The sequence below is a fragment of the Microcaecilia unicolor genome, chromosome 2, assembly GCF_901765095.1.
Source record: "Microcaecilia unicolor chromosome 2, aMicUni1.1, whole genome shotgun sequence".
NCBI classification, from domain to species: domain Eukaryota; kingdom Metazoa; phylum Chordata; class Amphibia; order Gymnophiona; family Siphonopidae; genus Microcaecilia; species Microcaecilia unicolor.
This window is the reverse complement of record NC_044032.1, coordinates 226,581,339-226,605,404: the sequence shown is the minus strand read 5'-3', so window position 1 is coordinate 226,605,404 and position 24,066 is coordinate 226,581,339. Positions and strand designations below refer to the sequence as shown.

Genomic DNA, 24,066 nt, shown 5'->3' with positions numbered 1-24,066 from the left:
CATTGAACTGTTTAACTGGATGCTGAGCTTATATGTTATCAATGATGAAACTATGAATATTATCCCTTAATATTAAAGGGATCCTATTTTACCTGAAAAAGAAAAATTCTGATATTTGTTTCTTGCAAGAAACTCATTTAGATGCACAAGAAGGTTCCAAACTTCTAGATAACTGGTTTGATCAATGCTTTATAAGTCCAGCAAATGCTCGTAAAAATGGCGTTATTAGAAAATCCTTGCCTTTCCAACTAATTTCTCATATTAATGATAATGAAGGCAGATGGTCTAGGTTAGAAGGTTCTTTAGAGGGTAAACCTATAAAATTAATCAATGTCTATGCTCCAAATGTTGATGACCCTAATTGTTTCCACAAAATTAATATCTCTGGATCGAATGCTCTTACTTGTCACACTATAATTGGAGGAGATGTTAATTTTCCAATTGATCCTTTCAAACTGTAGACCTGCCAGACTCAAAGTTCGAAATTCACTAAATACTCTTTTGCAATCCAATGGATGGTCTGATTTATGGAGATTAATCTATCCAACATCTAGAGTTTATTCTTTTTTCTCCGCTCCATATCAAACTTATTCAAGAATTGACTATTTTTGGGGCACCAAAGACTTGATCCCTATGTTATCTGCTGCACAGATACATGAAATATCAATCTCTGACCATGCAGCAATATCTTGTGATTTCAATTGGTCTTTTAATAAAACAAATCTTCTTTTTTGGAGACTCAATACTACTCTGCTCTCGGATTCAGCATTTCTGCAACACATTTCCCAGAAATATACGGAATTTTTTGCAAATAACAAAGACTCTGTACCATCATATATAACAATGTGGGAAGCATTTAAGACTTGGCTAAGAAGTGAAATAATTAGCTATAAATCTCATCTTCGCAAAACCAACAATGCTAAAATTACTAAACTTGAGGAAGAAATTCACCAACTTGAAATACCTTTATACACATCATCATCTAAGTCTACACTTCAAAAACTCAGGCTTCTTAAAATGCAGTATAATTCCATTTTGTTAAGCATTACCAGTATCATCACTTTTAAACAAAATGCTACATATTATACAGAATCCAACAAAGCTGGTAAATTACTAGCATCTTATCTTAAAGGCAAAAGAACAAAGCAACGTATAACTACAATCCTATCACCTGCAGGAGCTTCCTTGGCTTCTTCTTCTCAAATACTTGAAGCTTTTGAATCATTCTATACGTCATTATATTCTTCAGAATGTATAGCTCAAGATACTGAAACTTCTAAATTTCTGTCATCATTAAATCTTCCTCGCCTCTCTGAGCAGCAAACATGCCAGCTTAATCAACCCATTTCTCATGAAGAGAATCTCTGCAATCAAAATATTGCCTCCATCAAAAGCACCAGGTCCTGATGGGCTGCCAGTGGAATTTTATAAATTATTCTCTGCTTCTATCTCAACTCATTTGATGTCTTATTATCAAGCTTTACTAGACTCATCATCTCCAGGCCATTTTTTGGACGCTAACATTGTAGTGCTTCCAAAATCTAATAGAGATTGTTCTCTTGTGCAGAATTATAGACCGATCTCATTGTTAAATACAGACTACAAAATGTATAGAAAACTATTGTGCTGCAGAATGGAGACCATTATCCAATCACTCATACATAGAGATCAAGCTGGTTTTGTAAAACTCAGATATGGTGCTGATAATACTAGATTATTGTGTCATCTCATCCACTCCACTCGGTCTATAGATTACCCTATCCTATCTGTTTCCCTAGATGCTGAAAAAGCCTTTGACCGGGTGGAGTGGAAATACTTGTTTAATGTACTCAGACATTTTGGTTTCCCTGAGCCCTTCCTACACATGTTACACCTATTGTATTCATTACCAACTGCATGAATTGCAGCTAATGGTGAGCTGTCTGCTACATTTACATTACACAGAGGCACCAGACAAGGTTGCCCTATATCTCCTCTACTATTCAATTTGGCTCTTGAGCCCCTTTTGGTAGCTATTCGAAATTCATATGATGTTGTTTGTGTTTTCATGGGGAGGGAGGAGTTCAAGCTTTCAGCATATGCTGACAATGATGTTATATCTTGCTAAACCACAGACATCTATGAAAGCACTTATTAAGCTAATCTCTCATTTTTCAAGGTTGTCAGGCTATAAAATCAATTGGGATAAAACTGGATTGATGCCTTTAAATGATACCTGTATTCCTTTTACTATTCCAGGTTATCCCCTTAAATGGGTAGTCTCCTCTATTAAATATTTGGGTGGTTTTTTTTGATAGGGATCTCCCTACCACCATCAAAATCAACTCTGACAAAATTATAGCTAAGGTTGAAAATTCTCTTTCATCCTGGTCCCTACTCAACTTAACCTGGTGGGGTGTAGACACTATCAAAATGATAATAGTACCTAAAATTACATATGCTTTGAGTATGATTCCTCTCCTTTTTCCTAGTATTTTTTATAAAAAGTTGGAAAAATTACTCTCTGATTTTCTGTGGAATTTCCTTAGGTAAACTAAAATTACCTAAATTGCAGAGAGGGGTAAGATTTCCTGATCTCTTATCTTATCATAAAGCATTTGTTATTCATCAAGGATTGCTCCCTCTAATATTACCTCCTCACCTAGATGGTTAATATTGGAGCAATCCATTATAGATCCATTAATACACTCTCATTTAATTGGTATGCATCTTCCTAAAAATATTGCCTCTAATCCCATTATCAATACTACTCATAAACTAATATCCTCTTTTGATAAGCAACTAAACATACCTTGGTCTACTACCACATATATACCTATATGGAATAATTCTAAATTTATAATTAATAAAAAACAAATCTGGTCACATTGGCAACACATAAGTATATGGGATCTTAGCAATTTTATTGATTTGAATAATCACACTTGGAAATCATTTTCAGCTATGAAAGTCGAATTTTCTTTGTTAGACACTCAATTTTATTAATGGCTACAGCTCAGTTCAATGTTAACAAAGAGCAACTTACAAATCCACAAGATGCATCATATTCCTGAGCTCATTGATATAACTAAGAGACTTCAATCTGCAAGACATGTTGCATCTCATATTTATACATTCATCTTAAGCAAATTTCCTATTAAATATATGGGCTTGTGTAGATGCTGGGAAGAGGATATTCAACAACCTATTATAGATAAAAATTGGGAACAGATATGGAGTTCACTATTTAAATGTTCTTTCTTTTTTCTCGCCTTTTCTTCTTCGTCTTCTCTATGCTCCCAATGTTGAATCTAAACTTTACATTTCATTACATTGTAATGTATTACAATTGCTGTTATCTGTTATTATTCTCTGCAGCAAAAATTAATAAAAATACTAAGACTGAAAAAAGAAAAAAATCTTCCACCACAAAAATATGAATGGTCACAGTATGTCAAACAAAAAAAGCCAGTGAGATACATTAAAAGCAGGAAACCGGCCAAAGAGTCGGTTGGGCCGCTGGACGAAAATGGTGTTAAAGGGGCGATCAAGGAGGACAAAGCCGTAGCGGAGAAATTAAATGAATTCTTTGCTTCGGTCTTCACCGAGGAGGATTTGGGGGGGACACCGGTGCCGGAAAGAATATTTGAAGCGGGGGAGTCGGAGAAACTAAACAAATTCTCTGTAACCTTGGAGGATGTAATGGGTCAGTTCAGCAAGCTGAAGAGTAGTAAATCACCGGGACCTGATGGTATTCATCCCAGAGTATTAATAGAACTAAAAAATGAACTTGCGGAGCTACTGTTAGAAATATGCAATCTGTCCCTAAAATCGAGTGTAGTACCGGAAGACTGGAGGGTAGCCAATGTTACTCCGATTTTTAAGAAGGGTTCCAGAGGAGATCCGGGAAATTATAGACCGGTGAGTCTGACGTCGGTGCCGGGCAAGATGGTGGAGGCTATTATTAAGAATAAAATTGCAGAGCATATACAAAAACATGGACTGATGAGACAAAGTCAGCACGGATTTAGTGAAGGGAAGTCTTGCCTCACCAATCTAATGCATTTTTTTGAGGGGGTAAGCAAACATGTGGACAATGGGGAGCCGGTAGATATTGTATATCTGGATTTTCAGAAGGCGTTTGACAAAGTGCCGCACGAAAGACTCCTGAAAAAATTGCAGAGTCATGGAATCGGAGGTAGGGTATTATTATGGATTAAGAACTGGTTGAAAGATAGGAAGCAGAGAGTAGGATTGCGTGGCCAGTATTCTCAGTGGAGGAGGGTAGTTAGTGGGGTCCCGCAGGGGTCTGTGCTGGGTCCGTTGCTTTTTAATGTATTTATAAATGACCTAGAGATGGGAATAACTAGTGAGGTAATTAAATTCGCCGATGACACAAAATTATTCAGGGTCGTCAAGTCGCAGGAGGAATGTGAACGATTACAGGAGGACCTTGCGAGACTGGGAAAATGGGCGTGCAAGTGGCAGATGAAGTTCAATGTTGACAAGTGCAAAGTGATGCATGTGGGTAAGAGGAACCCGAATTATAGCTACGTCTTGCAAGGTTCCGCGTTAGGAGTTATGGATCAAGAAAGGGATCTGGGTGTCGTCGTCGATGATACGCTGAAACCTTCTGCTCAGTGTGCTGCTGCGGCTAGGAAAGCGAATAGAATGTTGGGTGTTATTAGGAAGGGTATGGAGTCCAGGTGTGCGGATGTTATAATGCCGTTGTATCGCTCCATGGTGCGACCGCACCTGGAGTATTGTGTTCAGTACTGGTCTCCGTATCTCAAAAAAGATATAGTAGAATTGGAAAAGGTACAGCGAAGGGTGACGAAAATGATAGTGGGGATGGGACGACTTTCCTATGAAGAGAGGCTGAGAAGGCTAGGGCTTTTCAGCTTGGAGAAGAGACGGCTGAGGGGAGATATGATAGAAGTGTATAAAATAATGAGTGGAATGGATCGGGTGGATGTGAAGCGACTGTTCACGCTATCCAAAAATACTAGGACTAGAGGGCATGAGTTGAAGCTACAGTGTGGTAAATTTAAAACGAATCGGAGAAAATTTTTCTTCACCCAACGTGTAATTAGACTCTGGAATTCGTTGCCGGAGAACGTGGTACGGGCGGTTAGCTTGACGGAGTTTAAAAAGGGGTTAGATAGATTCCTAAAGGACAAGTCCATAGACCGCTATTAAATGGACTTGGAAAAATTCCGCATTTTTAGGTATAACTTGTCTGGAATGTTTTTACGTTTGGGGAGCGTGCCAGGTGCCCTTGACCTGGATTGGCCACTGTCGGTGACAGGATGCTGGGCTAGATGGACCTTTGGTCTTTCCCAGTATGGCACTACTTATGTACTTATGTACTTATGAATGCAAAGACCAAGGATCTTGACCAGAGGTTATATAAATACATAAGTATTCAGTGCTTTTTTTTTGTGTCGGTACATACCAGTACAGCATACCGGCACCTTTTTTGTGCGGTCCGGCTCACCTGCCCGCTCCCTTCCATTCGTGCTCCCTGCATTGCAAAACTTTTGTTTACCAAAGTCACGGCGAACCGGCAGTGAAAGCAGTCAGGCAGGTAGGCTCACCTCCTCGTCGCTCGCTTCGCTTCCCTTCCCTCTCAGCGTGTCCCGCCCTTGCGGAAAGGAAATTACATCAGAGGAGGGCGGGACTCATTGAGAGGGAAGGGAAGCGAAGTGAGTGATGAGGAGGCGAGCCTGCCTGCCTGCTTTCACTGCGGGTTTGCCACGACTTTGATAAACAAAAGTTTTACAACACAGGGAGAACGGCTGGGTGCACAAATGGAAAGGAGCAGGCAGGTGAGGGTGAGCAGGTGGGGCTGGGGTTTGAATGATCTCAGGGGCAGGTGAAGGCTGAGGTGAGTCAGTGGACATGGAAGGGAGGGGGAGGATAGGGGCAAAAGAGAATCGCTGGACATGGAGGGGAGGGGAGAGAGGAGAGGAGAATCACTGGACATGGATGGGAGGGGAGGACAGGGGAGAGAGGAGAATCGCTGGACATGGAGGGGATGGCAGAGGAGAGAGGAGACATGTTGGACATGAATGGGAGGGGAGGGCAGGGAAGAGAGAATTGTTGGACATGGATGGGAGGGGAGGGCAGGGGAGAGAAGAGAATCACTGGATATGGATGGCAGGGGAGGACAGGGGATAGAGGAGAATCGCTGGACATGGGAGGGGAGGGCAGGGGAGAGAGGAGACATGGACATGGATGGAGGGGAGGGAAGACAGGAAGGAGTTGCACATGGATGAGAGGAGAGGGCAGGGAGAGAGGAGAAATGCTGGAAATGGATGGAGAGGAGAGCAGGAGATAGAGGAGAATTGCCTGACATGGATGGATGGAGGGGTTGGCGGGGAGAGAGGAGAAATGCTGGACTTGGATGGAGGAGAGGGGAGAGAGAATTATTGCTTTATATGGATACAGGGGAGAGAAGAGAGCGAAGAAATGCTGGACATGGATGGAGGGGAGGAGAGAGGAGAAGTGCTGGACATGGCTGGAGGGAAGGAAAGAAAAAAGAAGATGCACATGGATGGAGATGAGGGAAAGGGAAGAGAGGAGAAAAACTGCACATGGATGGAGAAAATAGGCAAAAGCTGGATCCACGTTATACCTCCTCCAGTCAATTCCATGGAGGAGGACCCAGCTTTTTCTTATGGATGCAGGGCAAGAAATTAAGAAGAAAGGAGGAAAGTAAAGAAATAAATGGAAAGGAAGCCCTGGAAACAGAGTTAAGAGACCAGATAGAGAGCAGCAGAATCAGAGACTTGGACCAATATGGATAGAAAAACAAAGTCACCAGACAACAAAGGTGGAAAAAATCATTTTATTTTCATTTTAGTGTTTAGAATATGTCCAATTTGAGAATTTACATCTGCTGTCTTATTTTACACTGGGTATACTGAAGCTGTAAAAGCTTACAGAAATTATTTATAATGAAAAAAAATCACGTTATTTTTTTTGCTCCTATACTAAAATAATATTTTCAATGATGTCTGTTTATATGCACCATGGCTGGTATAAGGGGTGTGGCTAATGTGGGTGTGGCTATCTTGGGGGCAGAGCCATATGTGGTGACCCCGCTCATAATGAGTACGGCACCTTTTTATCTACAAAAAAAGCACTGGTATTGCCACACTGGGACAGACCAAAGGTCCATCAAGCCCAGTATCCTGTTTCCAACAGTGGCCAATCCAGGTCACAAATACCTGGCAAGATCCCGAAAAGTTCAATACATTTTATGCTGCTTATCCCAGAAATAAGCAGTGAATTTTCCCCAAGTCAATTTAATAATGGTCTATGGACTTTTCCTTTAGGAAGCCGTCCAGACCTTTTTAAAACCCCGCTAAACTAACTGCCTTTACCACATTCCCTGGCAATGAATTCCAGAGTTTAATTACACGTTGAGTGAAGAAAATGTTTCTCCAATACACTCTATTTCCCTACAGGGTCCAGTATGCTTAGATTGTAACCCCCCCCCCCCCCCCCCTTTCCACGGGGCACTGAACACTGCCTATTATAGCTTATCTTTTTCTGCCTTACCTTTTCAATCTCATTTTGTGCTCTTTGCAAGCACATTGTAGCTCATCTCTCTACTAAAACAAATAGTTCTCACCCATACCATTATATTATATAAGCATTCACTTGTGAGCAAATATAGATTTTTAATGAAATCAGGATTATTTGGAGCAAAATATTACAGTTTCTGTGGCTTTGACAGTGTTTCTATTTGGAAATCGTCTCAGCAAAAGTCAGTAACTTCTTATTACTATATCAGATGTTGAATCATACTATTTATAGCTCTGGAAATCTATAACTCTGAAAAGGAGAAGTTTAAACTTTCGAATAAGAACTTAACACTGATCACAACATGGCAACATCTGCTTTGCTCATAAAGTTGTCTTTTCATATGTTTATACTGGCAATGATGGCTTTCAACCAAGCCATTCCTGCTGCTGAATGCACTGCTAGATCACAGCCCAAGGTTTTCACTGAACTACTACCTGCTACATCTTTTCAACAGCTCAGTCACAATTTATTAAGTCTATTTTTACTAAAACATATGTCTGCATACAGAATATATAAGGGGTTAATTTTATCATGTCCGACATGTTTCTATGCAACTGATACATACACATGTAAATGATAGTAGAAGTCTGAAGATTTATGTCTCTGAAACCACCACTAATGGACGTTATTTTGGCACTATTTATAAGATGCCTCTGCAATTTTACTAATATGGGTTCACGAGGATAGTTATAACACACATGTATCTTAGTCAAAATCCTCTCAAAGTGAGTATATATCAGTAAGTTCTTATTTTTTTTTACTTTTTAAATTTCAAAAAACTTGCCAATACTTAGCTTTTAGCTTGTATCAAAGTGCTGGATGTTTTTTTATTTGAAATAATTGCATCATGAAAAGAGTTCAGGGAGGATTTTTTAGCCGATGATGACGATGTGAACTCCGTGAAGTGTTTGGCTTTTAGCCCTAAAGGAGTCAGTTGAGGCTTTTTCTTTCCTTTTTATGTGATGCTAATTAATTGATTAATATATTAAAGAAACTTAAAAAGAAAAAGAAAAAAATATATAAGAACTTACTACTATTTATAAGATGGCCAGATATCTTTTCATTACTGATAGACACCTGACAGTGAAGGAATTCTGCAAGATGCTGACGCTCCACTGCACTGAAGTGCTTCCACACCTGTGCTCATTTGTAAAATCACTTCTCTCTATCGTTAGTTGTTGCTGCAGAGCTGGAGTTGAGGGAAGATGAGCAGCTAAAAGGCCAGGTGTATCTCTCATGCTCTCAGCTATTGGCTCTAGCAATATCAGTCATTACTTCTATGGCTAAGTTACGTTCACTAGATATTTATTTATTTGATACTTGTATCCCATATTATCCGAATACAATTATTCAGCTCTTGTGGCTTACAAAAGTAACAAACAGTACAAGTTAATGTATAATATGTGTTATGCAAACTGAAGAGTAGCAGATCTCCTGGACCGGATGGTATTCATCCTAGAGTACTGATAGAACTGAAAAATGAGCTTGTGGAGCTACTGCTAGTGATATGCAATTTATCCTTAAAATCGAGCGTGGTACCGGAAGATTGGAGGGTGGCCAATGTAACGCCCATTTTTAAAAAAGGTTCCAGGGGAGATCCGGGAAATTATAGACCGGTGAGTCTGACGTCGGTGCCGGGGAAAATGGTAGAGGCTATTATTAAAAACAAAATTACAGAGCACATCCGAGGATATGGATTACTGAGACCGAGTCAGCATGGCTTTTGTGTGGGGAAATCTTGCCTGACCAATTTACTTCAGTTTTTTGAAGGAGTAAACAAACATGTGGACAAAGGGGAGCTGGTTGATATTGTGTATCTGGATTTTCAAAAGGCGTTTGACAAGGTACCTCATGAAAGGCTACAGAGGAAATTGGAGGGTCATGGGATAGGAGGAAAAGTCCTATTGTGGATTAAAAACTGGTTGAAGTATAGGAAACAGAGCGTGGGGTTAAATGGGCAGTATTCACAATGGAGAAGGGTAGTTAGTGGGGTTCCTCAGGGGTATGTGCTGCTTTTTAATATATTTATAAATGATTTAGAGATGGGAGAGCAAGGTAATTAAATTTGCTGATGACACAAAGTTATTCAAAGCCGTTAACTCGCGACAGGATTGTGAAAAATTACAGAAGGACCTTAAGAGACTGGGAGACTGGGCAGCTAAATGGCAGATGACGTTTAATGTGAGCAAGTGCAAGGTGATGCATGTGGGAAAAAAGAGCTCGAATTATAGCTACGTCATGCAAGGTTCCACGTTAGGTGTTACGGACCAAGAAAGGGATCTGGGTGTCGTCGTCGTCGATAATACACTGAAACCTTCTGCTCAGTGTGCTGCTGCGGCTCGGAAAGCGAATAGAATGTTGGGTATTATTAGGAAAGGTATGGAAAACAGGTGTGAGAATATTATAATGCCGTTATATCGCTCCATGGTGCGACAGCACCTTGAGTATTGTGTTCAATTCTGGTCGCCGCATCTCAAGAAAAATATAGTGGAATTGGAAAAGGTGCAGCGAAAGGCGACTAAAATGATAGCAGGGATGGGACGACTTCCCTATGAAGAAAGACTAAGGAGGCTAGGGATTTTCAGCTTGGAGAAGAGACGGCTGAGGGGAGACATGATAGAGGTATATAAAATAATGAGTGGAGTGGAACAGATGGATGTGAAGCGTCTGTTCACGCTTTCCAAAAATATTAGGGCTAGGGGGCATGCGATGAAACTACAGTGTAGTAAATTTAAAACAAATCGGAGAAAATGTTTCTTCACCCAACACGTAATTAAACTCTGGAATTCGTTGCCGGAGAACGTGGTGAAGGCGGTTAGTTTGGCAGAGTTTAAAAGGGGGTTAGACGGTTTCCTAAAGGACAAGTCCATAAACCGCTACTAAATGAACTTGGGAAAAATCCACAATTCTGTGAATAACATGTATAGAATGTTTGTACGTTTGGGAAGCTTGCCAGGTGCCCTTGGCCTGGATTGGCCGCTGTCGTGGACAGGATGCTGGGCTCAATGGACCCTTGGTCTTTTCCCAGTGTGGCATTACTTATGTACTTATGTTAAAGGAACATTCTTGAAAAAGTAGAAGCAAGGAGAAAGATCTTGGCTATAACCAATTTCAACATCAAGGAATTTATTGAAAAGAAAAGCCTTCAAGAATTTGTGAAAGGTCAGATAGTTATTGACTTGTCTTATTTCCCTTGGGATAGAATTCCACCATTTAGGGCCTTATCCTATAAAGGTTATGCTTCTAAATTTATGCTCCTAAATTAGGAGCATAATCTATTTTGGAGCATAAAGTATGCTCCTAATTTAGAAGCATAAATTTAAGAGCATAACCTTTATAGAATAAGGCCCTTAGTGCCTAAATGAGAGAAATCTTGAGTTAGAGTAGATTTGTATTTGATATTTTTGTAATTAGGGAAGTGTAGAATGAGGTAATCCCTTGCATTTAAAGTTAAGTTTCAAATTGGGAGATGTATCATGTCACACATATAGTCTGGAGCTATCCCGTAAATAAAAGTACATGTTTTGAAAATGATTCTAGCTTTAATAGGTAATCAATGTAGTCTAATGAGGAGTGGGTGACGCAGTCACATTACTAACCAGATTCTCCAAACTCACTGTAGCTACCAGATTTTCAGTAGCCCTCTGAATCTTCTTTACCGTAATCTGCTTTGCTGCATTTGTTTGTATAAAGTGGAATATCAAGTGTAATAAATCAAATCAAGTCTCAAACATAAAACCTGTGAATCAGTAGGTTCTTGAAAGATCTGATCTAGATACTGGTTGGTTGGAAGAAAGGAAGGAACCCTGCAACTTCTTCAGCTGCTGCACTTATTTTATTTTGTTTTAGGGGCCCTTTTATTACGCCGTGTAGGCGCCTACCCGCGCCCAATGCGCATCAATTTTGAGTTACCGCCCAGCTACTGTGTAGCCCTTGCAGTAATTTCATTTTTTACATGCGTCCGCTACACACACTGGAAAATATTTTTATTTTCTGGTGCGAGGGTGGTAATGGGCATTTTATGCACAGAGATCATTACCACCCGGTTACCATGTGAGATCTTTATGTTAGGTTAATGGCTGGTGGTAAGGTCTCAAACCCAAAATGGACACTCGGCAATTTTCATGTTGCCGCACGTCCATTTTTGGCCAAAATTTTAAAAAGGTTTTTTTTTTTACAGGTGTGCTGAAAAAATGATTCTGCATTCACCGAAAACACGCATCTACACTACTGCAGACCATTTTCAGCACACCTTTTTAAAAGGGGCCCTTTGTTATTATTGGGATTTATTAACTGCCTTTAAATAAAGAAATTCACCCAAGGCGGAGTGCAGCAGGCAGAGTTTAACATAAAATTTACAATTTTGGTAACAGCAAATGGAGTTAAGGAGTGGCCTAATGGTTAGTGTAGTGGGTTGCAGAACTGGGGAACTGGGTTTGATTCCCGCTGCTGCCTGATGGTCGGCAGTGAGTTGAGATCATGGGGAACCAGGTTCTGTTCCTTCTGCAGCTCCATGTGACCCTGGGCAAGTCACTTAACCCTCTGTTGCCCCAGGTACAACAGTAGTACAATGTACTACCTAGACTGTGAGCCAAATAGGGACAGACCCAGTACCTGTAAAGTAAAACTGTACACTGCTTAGGTCTAAGCGGTATATAAATGAATGAATGACCAAATAAACATAAATACCATAAATGAGGTAGATTTGAAAACAGCAAATTAAAACCTAATAATAGGACTACCATGAAGCAGTATCACAAATATACACAGCATTACAATTCAAATAACAGAGATATTATATGATATCAGCATAATACTAATGAAACATCTAATAAGCACACATTAGAACATGTGAATAACATAGATATGACACCAATGTCTTTCTACAATACAGCTTACCATGTAACTGAAGATCCAAGTGCAGGAACAAGATGGGTGGTACAGAGTAAGTTGGGATAAATAGATGGCTGGCTAAACTCAAGGCAAGTTCTTTGTACAGTTAAACAAGATATAACATTTTGTTACTGGTTTTTAAGATTCTGACTACTTGTGTACCTGCTGTACTTGCCTCAAGTCAGTGGCGATCCTAGGTCAGCTGCCACCCGGGGCAGACGCCACTGCACCCAGTGGTGTGCTGGTAAATTTTTAACAACAGGCTCTCTCCCCGGTCCACCTCGGCGCCCCCCCCCCCCCCCCCCCGTCCACCTCGGCACCCCCCCATACACCACTGTGCCCCCCCCCCGTCCACCTCTGCACCCCCCCCCCAAATTGCAAGGCTGGCTACGCCCGGAGAGAGAACCAGTTGTTAAAAATTTACCAGCACACCCCTGGCCTGCAGCAATATTTATTGTGTGCTCAGTAGATAGCACAAATGCTATAGTGAGAGTGATAGCGGGTATCCGCATACTGATCATAATTCTCCAGTTTTAAAAGGATTGCATTGGTTATCCATTATTTGGTGTATTAGGCTTAAATTTTTAGCTTTGATATACAAGGCATTGCGGAACAATGGTCCTGAAAGCATTGCTTCTACATTGAGAATTTATAGACTTCCCTACCAATCGAGTTCCTTAAACAAAGGATTAATTGATGTTCCATGATTTCGCCAAGTCTGTTCTGAAAGACCTTGCACAAGAACGTTTTCAGTAGCTATGAAATTCACTCCCTGAAGAGTTAAAAACAGTTCCTAATTTGTTGTCCTTTTATAAGAGCTTTAGACTTATTTGTTTTTACAAGCATTCAATGGATAGCCTTTTTTATTTATTATTTATTTATTTATGGGTTACTTATATCCCACATTTTCCCACTCATGCAGGCACAGAGAATTAAATAAGAGTACAAAGTTAAAAGCTTACGCAAGCATAAAAGAAGCAAATAGGGGAGGAGAAACTAACAGCGTGAACTAGGCAGGGTAAGGGACAAGGGATGCATCAATCAACATGGTAAGTTGGGGGGTAAGTCTTAGCAAAGAGGAATGTCTTTAACAACTTCTTAAAAAGGAATAGAGTCGATATATTGATTTTAATGCTGTTGTCTTATTTTTATGTTCTGGTGTTTTTTTATTATGTATGCTTTATTGTAAAGCACATAGACCTTTTGGATATTGCGGTATGTAAAATTTGTAAATAAATAAAAACAAATAAAAGTTTTCCCTCGTTCAAAAAATCACCTTTGATCTTAGCTATGGCACTTCTACTGCCCCACCTTTGCCAGCTGCTAACGCTGGCTACCACAGTTCTTGCTGGCCCAGCCTTCTTTTTCTGAAGGCTTCTGTGTTTTCCATGACCTATGCCCCCCCACTTAACACGACAGTCCGTCTGAAAAAAGAGAATTTTAAAAGGTAAAAGGTATAAAGGATAATGGGATTTCTGTGATACAATCAAAGCAGTTTGCATTTATTATATGCAGGTATTTTCTTTGTCCCTCGTGCAGGGACATGGCCATGGGTAAGTCATGTGAACTCTGAAAGTTGCAGGCATAGTTATAGAATACAGCCTCAGGATGCCTAGTTTGGTCACCAGCATTTACACCAGGTATCAGCAAGCGTAACTCTAGTGCCTGATGTTAGGCAAGGGAATCAATAATCACATTTGTATAATGGGCGTGTGCCCTTTATAGAATTTGGCTTAGTACCAAATTTTGAGCACCATTTATAGAATTTCCTGCAATATGTATAGGCAACCTATCTAAGTGTGCTTATTCTTTTTTAATTAGGCCTGTTGCTCCCAATACAATGAGAAATACTTCTGTATCTTTCGGCCTCCTTTTCTAAGACTTTGACGGCATTTCTTTAATTTAAAAATCTTCTCCCTGTCCACCTGATTCACAGCCATTGCTTGGGACTGACATTTCTATGATCAATGCCATTCTGGTATTTTTCCTCTATCACCACTATGCTCAGTTTCCAATGCATCCAGGTTTTTTCAATGGTTGGAATTGGGATGTCCCAGCTAATCATAATTTCTCCATTCTCTAAAATTCTCTCAAGGTCATCATGATCACAGTTCTTTTATGGTTTAATAATGTTGTAATGTTTACAAGGTTTCCAATGAATGAGATGTGCCATCTGCCCTAGGACAGTGGATTATGGACAAGATGGGGGTTTTCACAGAAGCATAGAAACTGCTGGTACTATGGACATCTGTACATAATGGCACTTACTGTATTTTCAAATGTCTCAATGAGAAAAATGTCTCAAAAGAGGCAAGAAGCAGCATATGGATGGTTTTCTCACCAAGGGGACCTTTTACTAAGCCGCGTAAGCGTCTACGCATGCCCAACGCACGCCAAAATGGAGTTAACGCACAGCTACCACGTGGCTCTTGTGGTAATTTCATTTTTGGCGCACGTCTGATACGTGAGGCTGAAAAATAATTTTTATTTTCTGCCCCACATATTGGACGTATACCAAGTGGCATTTGGCGTGTGTAGGTCATTACCGCATGGTTACCGCGTGAGATTTTACCACTAGGTCAATGGCTGGTGCTAAGGTCTCAGACCCAAAATGGACACGCGGCAATTTTGATTTTGCCGCACATCCATTTTCAGCAAAAATTTTTAAAAGGCCTTTTTTTTACAGGTGCACTGGAAAATGGATTGCTGCACTCCCAAAACCTGCACCTACACTACCGTAAGCCATTTTTCAGCACACCTTAGTAAAAGGACCCCCAAAACATCTAAATCGCAATTTTCAAAAAGACAGATTTGGGATGTTTTTCACTGAGCTCATCCAAATAATAAGGGGGCCTGATGAAGGAGTGTTGTGGGTGGGACTTGGGAGGGCTTAAAGTATAAAGGTTTTTCAGCAATAATGGAGCAGAAAAAAAGTCCATGGAAAAAAAGAAGTGCATTTTTATCTAGACCTGTTTCAGTCACAACCAAGTCAGAAAATGATGCCCTAACTGACCAGTTGACCACTGTAGGGATTAAGGCAACCCCTCTTAATCCCCCAGTGGTCACTGACCCCCTCCCACCCCCTAAAGACGTGACAGTAGGTACCAGGCTTTTTGACAGCTCCAGATATTATGGCTATTCCAAAGAAAACAACAAGTGAAAAGAGTAGCATGGTGGTCAGTAGAGTGGATAGTGAACAACGGGACCCAGGTGTGAGGATGTTATAATGCCGTTATATCGCTCCATGGTGCGACCACACCTTGAGTATTGTGTTCAATTCTGGTCGCCACATCTCAAGAAAGATATAGTGGAATTGGAAAAGGTGCAGCGAAGGGCGACTAAAACGATAACAGGGATGGGACGACTTCCCTATGAAGAAAGACAAAGGTGGCTAGGGATTTTCAGCTTAGAGAAGAGAAGGCTGAGGGGAGACATGATAGAGGTATATAAAATAATGAGTGGAGTGGAACAGGTGGATGTGAAGCATCTGTTCACGCTTTCCAAAAATACTAGGACTAGGGGGCATGCGATGAAACTACAGTGTAGTAAATTTAAAACAAATCAGAGAAACGTTTTCTTCACCCAACGTGTAATTGAACTCTGGAATTCGTTGCCGGAGAACGTGGTGAAGCTGGTTAGCTTGGCAGAGTTTAAAAAGGGGTTAGACGGTTTCCTAAAGGACAAGTCTATAAACCGCTACTAAATGGACTTGGGAAAAATCCACAATTTCGGGAATAACATGTATAGAATGTTTGTACGTTTGGGAAGCTTGCCAGGTGCCCTTGGCCTGGATTGGCCGCTGTCGTGGACGGGATGCTGGGCTCGATGGACCCTTGGTCTTTTCCCAGTGTGGCATTACTTATGTACTTATGTAATTCCCACTTTAATTCTTTCATTTCAGTACAAATATGTGAGCCCTCCTGAAACACAGAAATACCTCATCTACCTAAATATACAAGTGATCTGCAAGCCTGGGAGCTAGTATGGTGGTGGACATTATATATAATAGGTTTTCTCTACTCCTGGAGGACAAACCACACAATATGAAGGGGTTTAGGTGGAATTTGTACCTGGGTACCTTTAAGTGAAGTCTACTGCACTGACAACTAGGCTGCCCCCTGCACTGCTGGGATGTCTGTGTGGCCAGTTTACTAGGAATCTTGCCAGGCAGACCGCCCTAAGGCTTGTTTTTCTATGGTTTTCCCTAGGACTTTTTTTTCTCAAAAATTTTACTTATAGATGGATGTGCTGAGCATGAAAATGTCTAGCTCAAAGCTATAATTGAACCAGAAATTTGGCTGTTTTTCTGGTTCAGTTATGGCTGTGAGCTATATGTTTCTCTGAGACCTTTTTGGTAAAACATCTCAATTCGAACTTAAACATCATATTGAAAATGCCCCTCTATGCAAGAAAAATCTGGAACAGGTACTCATCTTGTGTCTGGCTATAAAGCTCTACTGACAGAAAGTTTCTATACAGAATTGCTATTCTACAATTCCAAAAATGTATGAGAACTTGTATCTTATTATGTGATGTTAATGCACTCTTCAGTATCAATTTTTGTCTCCTTTTAGTCTTTAGCATAAGTATTTAAGGGGCCCTTTTACTAAGCCCCTTAGACGCCTACGCGTGCCCAATGCATGTCAAATTGGAGTTACTGCCCGGTTACCGTGTCACCCTTACGGTAATTTCAATTTTGGCGCACTTTCGCTATGCAAGTCTGAAAAATATTTTTGTTTCTGGCACTCAGCAGCTACGCGTGTCAAGTGGCATTTGATGCACGTAGACCATTACCGCCCGGTTACCACGTGAGACCTTACCACTAGGTCAATGGCTTGTAATAAGGTCTCTGACCGTCACAGTTGTTTCTATCAATTAGGCCAGAGCACTCATGTCCAGTTTCCAAACATTCAATATCACACTGGATTGCAAATTACATTTGTTTTCGTTACCAGAATAATACTAACCATCAACATGACAAATTCCTGATAGACCTACCTACTAGGAACGCAAAAAGATCATCACGAACATTCCTCAATCTCCACTACCCCAGTTGCAAAGGACTAAAATATAAATCCATATACGCATCCACTTCTCCTTCGTATACACACAACTATGGAATGTATTACCGAAAGCCATGAAATCAATTCATGACCTAACAATCTTCCGTAGATTACTGAAAACGAACCTATTCAAGAAAGCTTACCATAATATTCCATCTTAAATACAAAACAAATAGACTTTACAAGAACTAGACAAAACCGAACTTTTGCCATTTAACTGTTTAACCTCACTGCTTTTAAAGAAAACTACATAATACGCATTACCAACCTACTTCCTAGATTGACAAGGTATCTTTATAGTCGATGACCTAACTTATGCTACAACTCATTTTATCACTAAGAAACCTCTATGCAATGCCATAATGCATTCCTCTGTACCATGTATGTATGCACCTTAATGCAAAATCATTTGTATGTAATACCAAAATGTACTCTTTTTTACCATACTGTATATGCATGCACCTAAATGTAATACCATCTGAAATTCTGTACCGTAAATGGTGAGCGCCATCACGGCATAATGTAAGCCACATTGAGCCTACAAATAGGTGGGAAAATGTGGGATACAAATGCTACAAATAAATAAATAAATGTTACGGCTCACAATCTTCGGGCAATGGCTACCTCTACAGCTCAACTACATCAAGCCTCGATGATTGACTTGTGCAGAGTATGGTCATCTGTCCATAGTTTTACTAAACATTACTGCCTGGATACTCCTTCAGCAGCTGATTCAAGTTTCGGTCAAGCAGTATTGGCTTCCAGTTTATGAATCGACATTTATCTTCCTCCACCAATCACAGGTACCAGACAATTTTATGCACTATTATAGTACATGATATACGTTTATGTCTATAGATTGGGAGTCTTCACCTGTGTGGCTATAAGAGCTTCTTGTCCAAGGAGAAATATAAGTTCCTTACCTGTAATGTTAGTTCTCCATGGACAGAAGATCTTATAGCCACACAGTCCCTCCCTTCCTCCCTGAACTGTCAATTGCTGATTTATAAAACTGAGTAGTGAGGTGTGGTTCTTACCTATATCTACCTGTATTTGGGTGGGATTTTAGGGACATGCGCATCAAACTTTTAAGTTTGCAGAGCTTGCACAATGACTGGGTGGGTGACATCACCGAGGTGACAATTCACCTGTGTGGCTATAAGATCGTCTGTCCATGGAGAACTAACATTACAGGTAAGGAACTTATATTTTCTTTCTACATTACTGAAAGCACTTCCGAGTTTGCAGCAGCCACAACACCACCTTCCTCCAACAGCAACATTCTGGGCCAGACTGACCAGCAGCACAATGGGGCTCCAATGTCCCCAAGGAGCCCAGTTATACCTGGACCCCCCCCCCCCCCCCCAATACTAGCTAGCCCCAAGTGAGCCTGCATTTTTTTAAAAACATTTTTAAACACCCCTTTACAATAGATTGTTTAGGACCTGTGATTAAAATAGTAACAGAGATAGCTTTGGCTGTCCTTTCTCTCTGAAATTATTTTATGCTGTCCTCTCTATTTACGTTTCTGTTTATTTTGAGTTGTACTGCATTGCCATTCTAGGTAATAACCAAATCAAGGTGACTTAGAATTAAAATAGAAGAAAACAGAAATAGAACTCCAATAAAAACAGAAAGAACCAGCCATTCCTAAGAGACATAGAAGCAAAGAACTCTTATGATACCATTCATACCACTCCCATCCCATTAAATGCAGTGCCTCAAGAGTTATCAAATGTCAGAGTAAATAAATGACTTTTTAGGTTTGCTCTTAATCAGTGTTTCCCAAATCCGATCCTGGAATACCCCTTACAAGTCAGGTTTTCAGGATACCCACAATGAATATGCAAGAAAGAGGTTTGCATTTAATGGAGGTAAGGTTTGAAAACAAGGGTATTTAACATTTTATCCTAAATTGGATGGGAAGCCAATGTAATCTTAAAAATAGAGGGGGTAACATGATCGCTACGCTTAGCTCTACATAAGAAACTGGTGACTGTGTTCTGCAACGATTGGTTTGAGATATACCAATATAAATGGCAATGTAGTAGTCTAAGCGAGAACTCAAGCATAATACAGCGCATGTAGGACTTCACCATCTAAATAATTCCAAACTGAATGAAGCTGATGTAGGGCGAAAAATAATTTAAAATAATTGTATTTTCTATAAAATTGGAAAATTGATGTGTACGGTGCAAAAACCTAAATAAATGATTGAGTGCTTTTTGGAATGACTCTAATAATATAGTATTACTCATTGCTATTGACAACAGATTGATTCACTATTGCTACTTTATAGAATAGGCACAAAACATGCATCTATATGCCTTGACCACTTAGGTATCCTTTTATAAAATGATATCCCACAGTGGACAGCCCCTTCTTAAAGCTTACAACCTAGTCATGATCAACACATCATACTGCTGGTGGTTAGCACAGGAGCATCTTGAGCTGGAATCATGCCCTGTGCAACATGCCCCCTGGCTCCCCCACCCCACCCACTGCGCCTGGCCACAGTAGGGGAAACAATGGACAGAGAGCGATTTTTGCATCCAGTCTCCCTTGCACCCTGTACGGCCACACTACCTTCACAGCCCTCGAGACAGCCCTGGGTTAGCATGTGCTATCAAGAAGTCTCTCTGCCATAATGCCAGCTTTGGTTAGACAGAGGAGAAAGTTTCAAGACTCAGATGCATTGAGCACTGCAGCTTTTATACTATACTACACTTTACTATTAAAAGCAGTCATGCTTCTGCTCCCTAAGAACAGATTAAAGAGTCTGAATATTACTCAGAGGCATAGGAGCCAACTTTTCAAAATTATTGGGGGGTGCTAAGCCCAATGGAAATGACCCCTCCCTGGATGCATACAAGGAATATTCTCAATATTGGGGGTGCTCTAGCACCCACAGCACCCACAGAGTCGGCTCCAATGCTCAGAGGGAGGTTTTAGCTACCTAATTTTCCCTAAATCAATGGTAGTTTTCTAGGTTCCATCCTATGTGCAATGCCAAAATAAAGAGCTTTGCTAGCAGAGAATTAGGCAGCTACGGAAAGCTTCCCTTTAGAATTGGCTGGGTTTGCTTCTTCACTTTTCTTTGCCAGCTGGGTATTCCTTGGGAGATGTGCCTAACAGCAGTATTCACAAGCAGCTTTATCAAACAGGAGTTACAAGCGCATGATTCAAACTGTTTAGTTCAAGTCACGGATTACGCTAAAATCTATGGAACTGGAAAAGTATAAAAGAAAAACATGTTTAATCCAGATTCAATAACAGGAAATTACCTAATCAATAGATATGGACTTTGCCTTCCTATTAATCCTATATATTTATGAAGCTTCTAGCAATAATTTGGCAAACTCCAAAATATGGCACTTACTTACCTTTGAAAGAGAAACACCACTGGAATAAAGAAAGCAAATACAAGATCAGTCATACAAACCTTTAGGAAGCTTCTCTGCCAGACTGACAGCCAGGACAAGGAGCTGCAGGAGCGGAATGTTTGCTGTGTCTTTCATGGTTAATCCAAAGACAGGATCCTTTAAGGAAAGCAACTTAAATCCTGGATCTGTTTCATTTTAGACCATGGCTGATTATGAGTTCGTCGAACTAATGACTGTCTCCACAGCAGGCCCTGTTGGATCTAAGTATATTCAGGAATTCCCGGACTTGCTTGGCATGATAGACAAGACCAGCTGGTATATATATCCACTTAGTTTGATGTGAAAATGTGGAGCTCATTGAACAAGGGAAAGCTCCCTTTAAAATCCTTTTTTATGAAATGAGCATGGAAGATAAGGCCAGACCCCTGTCCAAAACAGTAATCTCATATGGTATGCTTAAAGTTTTATTATCAGCTGCATTAGTCCATTTTGAGATGGAAGTATATTTTAAATGCTGAAACGAATGGGAAACCATTTTGAAAAAATAAACATCATAGCATTTTAGAGAGAACTCATATTTTTAGTCCAAACTATTCCAAACCTGACTCTTGTAAGTAATAAACCATGTCCTCCTACAGAACTGGAAGTCACTAGGAGGTTCATGTACTAACCTAACCTGTCAAATTTCCTGTGGGTTAGTGGTCTTGTTCATGCACAGGTTTGCTACATATGTAAATACAGATGGTAAGAACATACGTGCAAACATGTGCTTGTGGGACACCTGAATATAAACTACATTTCCTGACATGTAGTTAACTTTTTTTGCAAAAAACAATCCATGATGACAGTTTTGCATGATTAATGAGCTGCTTTGCATGATGCCACATTGTGGGGTCCTTTTACTAAGCTGCAGGAAAAAGGGCCCTGTGTTAGCGGCGGAGGCCATTTTTCTCACAGGCCCTTTTTACCGTAGCCAGTATCTAACATTACTCAAAGATGGAGTGGAATCTGATTCCACTCTCTTAGACCAGCAAATTGAAAATGTTCATCTTCTGGTCTCTTCATAATAAATAGTCCTAAGGGACAGAATGGATAAATACCAGGCAGACTCCGACCATAAATATCTGGTTGGCTTATATACTTTCAAGATAGTAGACAAATAATAAGTGTTGTGATGTATATTTAATATGAGTATTATTTGTATTTAATTACATTGTGTGTGTAATAGATAGCACTGTGTATTAGGACTGCTTTTCCTTTAGTTTGCAATTCCTGTGTGATTGATTCCTTGTGAGCTTTCCCTATTGGCTGTTAGCTCCGAGCTGGAGCCAGCCCTCCCTCTCTGCCCCTGCGGGCTGAGAGAGCCCAGTTTTCCAAGCATGCCTTTGTGATCACCAGCTGATCTAGGGTTTGATGATCCCTCCTTAATCTACTGTAATTCCGTCAAGATTTTTCACCATTCCTCAAGGCATTCTCCTCAAGATGTTTCCCCAGTCATTTCTCAAGACTTACCCATGTCATTCCCCATTTATTTTCTCTGAGGTCTCCCCCTTATTTTCCTTGAGTATTGCAGTTTTCTCTCTCAGCTGGGCTGAGGTTCTGGTCATCTCCTTGCCTCTGAGGTGGCTAGATACAGACTTTATGGGCAGAAGGCCACAATTATTTTTACAAGCAACTGAACTGTAAATTGTATTTTCTTTGTTTATTCTGAGTACTACAATAAAGAAGATTTGTTTAAGAATTGAGATTCTACTGGTGAAGCTTCTGCTTGGGGACAGTTTATGCTGGCTGTTTAAGCTATACTATACTTTGCCTGGAAAAGTACAGTATGTCCAAGTGTAGGTAGACTTAGGGCATTCTGATAGCTATAAAAGTATTTAGAAGTGACAATTAAACCTAGTGATTTGATGAGTAAATTTATAAATAAATTTATGTTTTAGTGGTGGATTTAATTCCTAGATCACAGATCTCTCATTAAAATCCTAATAAAGTACAAACGTTACATTCTTTTTTTTATGGTCCTAAATTACTGAGTTTTAAGTTTATTAAAAATGTTCTATCCCGCCCAACAGTACAACTGTCTGAGCAGCTTACACTGGAAAGAGTTAAAAAGAACAAAGGCCACATTGACAAGACACAACAGGTAAGGGGGTAGAACTACAAATGTGTATAGCAGGGGCGTATCTGCGTGGGGCCATAGGGGCCTGGGCCCCCGCAGATTTCGCCCTGGCCCCCCTCCCCGCCGTCAACCCTCCCCCGCTGCTTACTTTTGCTGGCGGGGGGCCCCAACCCCCGCCAGCCGAGGTCCGACCCGCAATCTCCATATTTCGTCTTCCTCCGTGGCCATGTGCTTCAAGGAAGTAACGCTGCAGTGCTGATTGGTTGAATCCAGTTCGGCGTCTGACGTCGCAGACGCCGAACTGGATTCAACCAATCAGCACTGCAGCGTTACTTCCTTGAAGCACATGGCCATGGAGGAAGACGAAATATGGAGATTGCGGGTCGGACCTCGGCTGGCGGGGGTTGGGGCCCCCGCCAGCAAAAGTAAGCAGCGGGGGAGGGTTGATGGCGGGGAGGGGGTGGAGAGAGGCGGCGGCGGCGGGGGGGGAGGGAGGCAAAAATGTGCCCCCCCTCTCTGGCTCTGGCCCCCCCTACCGCCGGATTCCAGATACGCCCCTGGTGTATAGGGAAGCTGGGAAAACAAGGGAAGAGCATTAGGAGAAAGGGAGCTGCCTGTCAGGTAGTCACGCCTGCCAGAGGTCGCAGGTCTTAGGAATAAGCATCCCTACAAAGGAAGGTTTTAAGTTCAGCTTTAAATCGAGGTAAAAAAAAAGTCCTTTCCAGGTTTATAAAAGTTATATACAAAACAATTGTATTCTTGCTGAGTGTATGCAGCTGTGGGAGTGGCATTTTTGTCACAGAACCCACTAAGTCGAAAATCTGCAATTGAAACTAGTACAACACCACACTCTTAAATCACATCAAAGCACAGCTCCTCCCTCCTGTCACTTTGCCTATGATACAAGGTTAGACACAAAAAAACTGAGCTTCCCCACATAAAGAGCAATTCTATAAGCGGGTGCTGTCAGTTATGTACATTTACATGCACAAATGATGCATAAAACTGGTACTTATGCACATAAGTGACAGAAAAT

The 24,066-nt window shown here is 40.7% G+C and overlaps 1 protein-coding gene across 1 annotated transcript in view; it reads right to left on the bottom strand.

Moving 5' to 3' along the window:
• Positions 1–21,115, bottom strand: part of MUSK (muscle associated receptor tyrosine kinase) — a 223,407-nt gene extending 202,292 nt beyond the window's left edge. The window contains 1 exon segment of the mRNA XM_030193747.1: positions 20,971–21,115. Within this exon segment, the coding sequence (XP_030049607.1) occupies positions 20,971–21,046 (76 nt within the window). The 5' untranslated portion in view covers positions 21,047–21,115.
• Between the last annotated feature and the right edge of the window lie 2,951 nt (positions 21,116–24,066).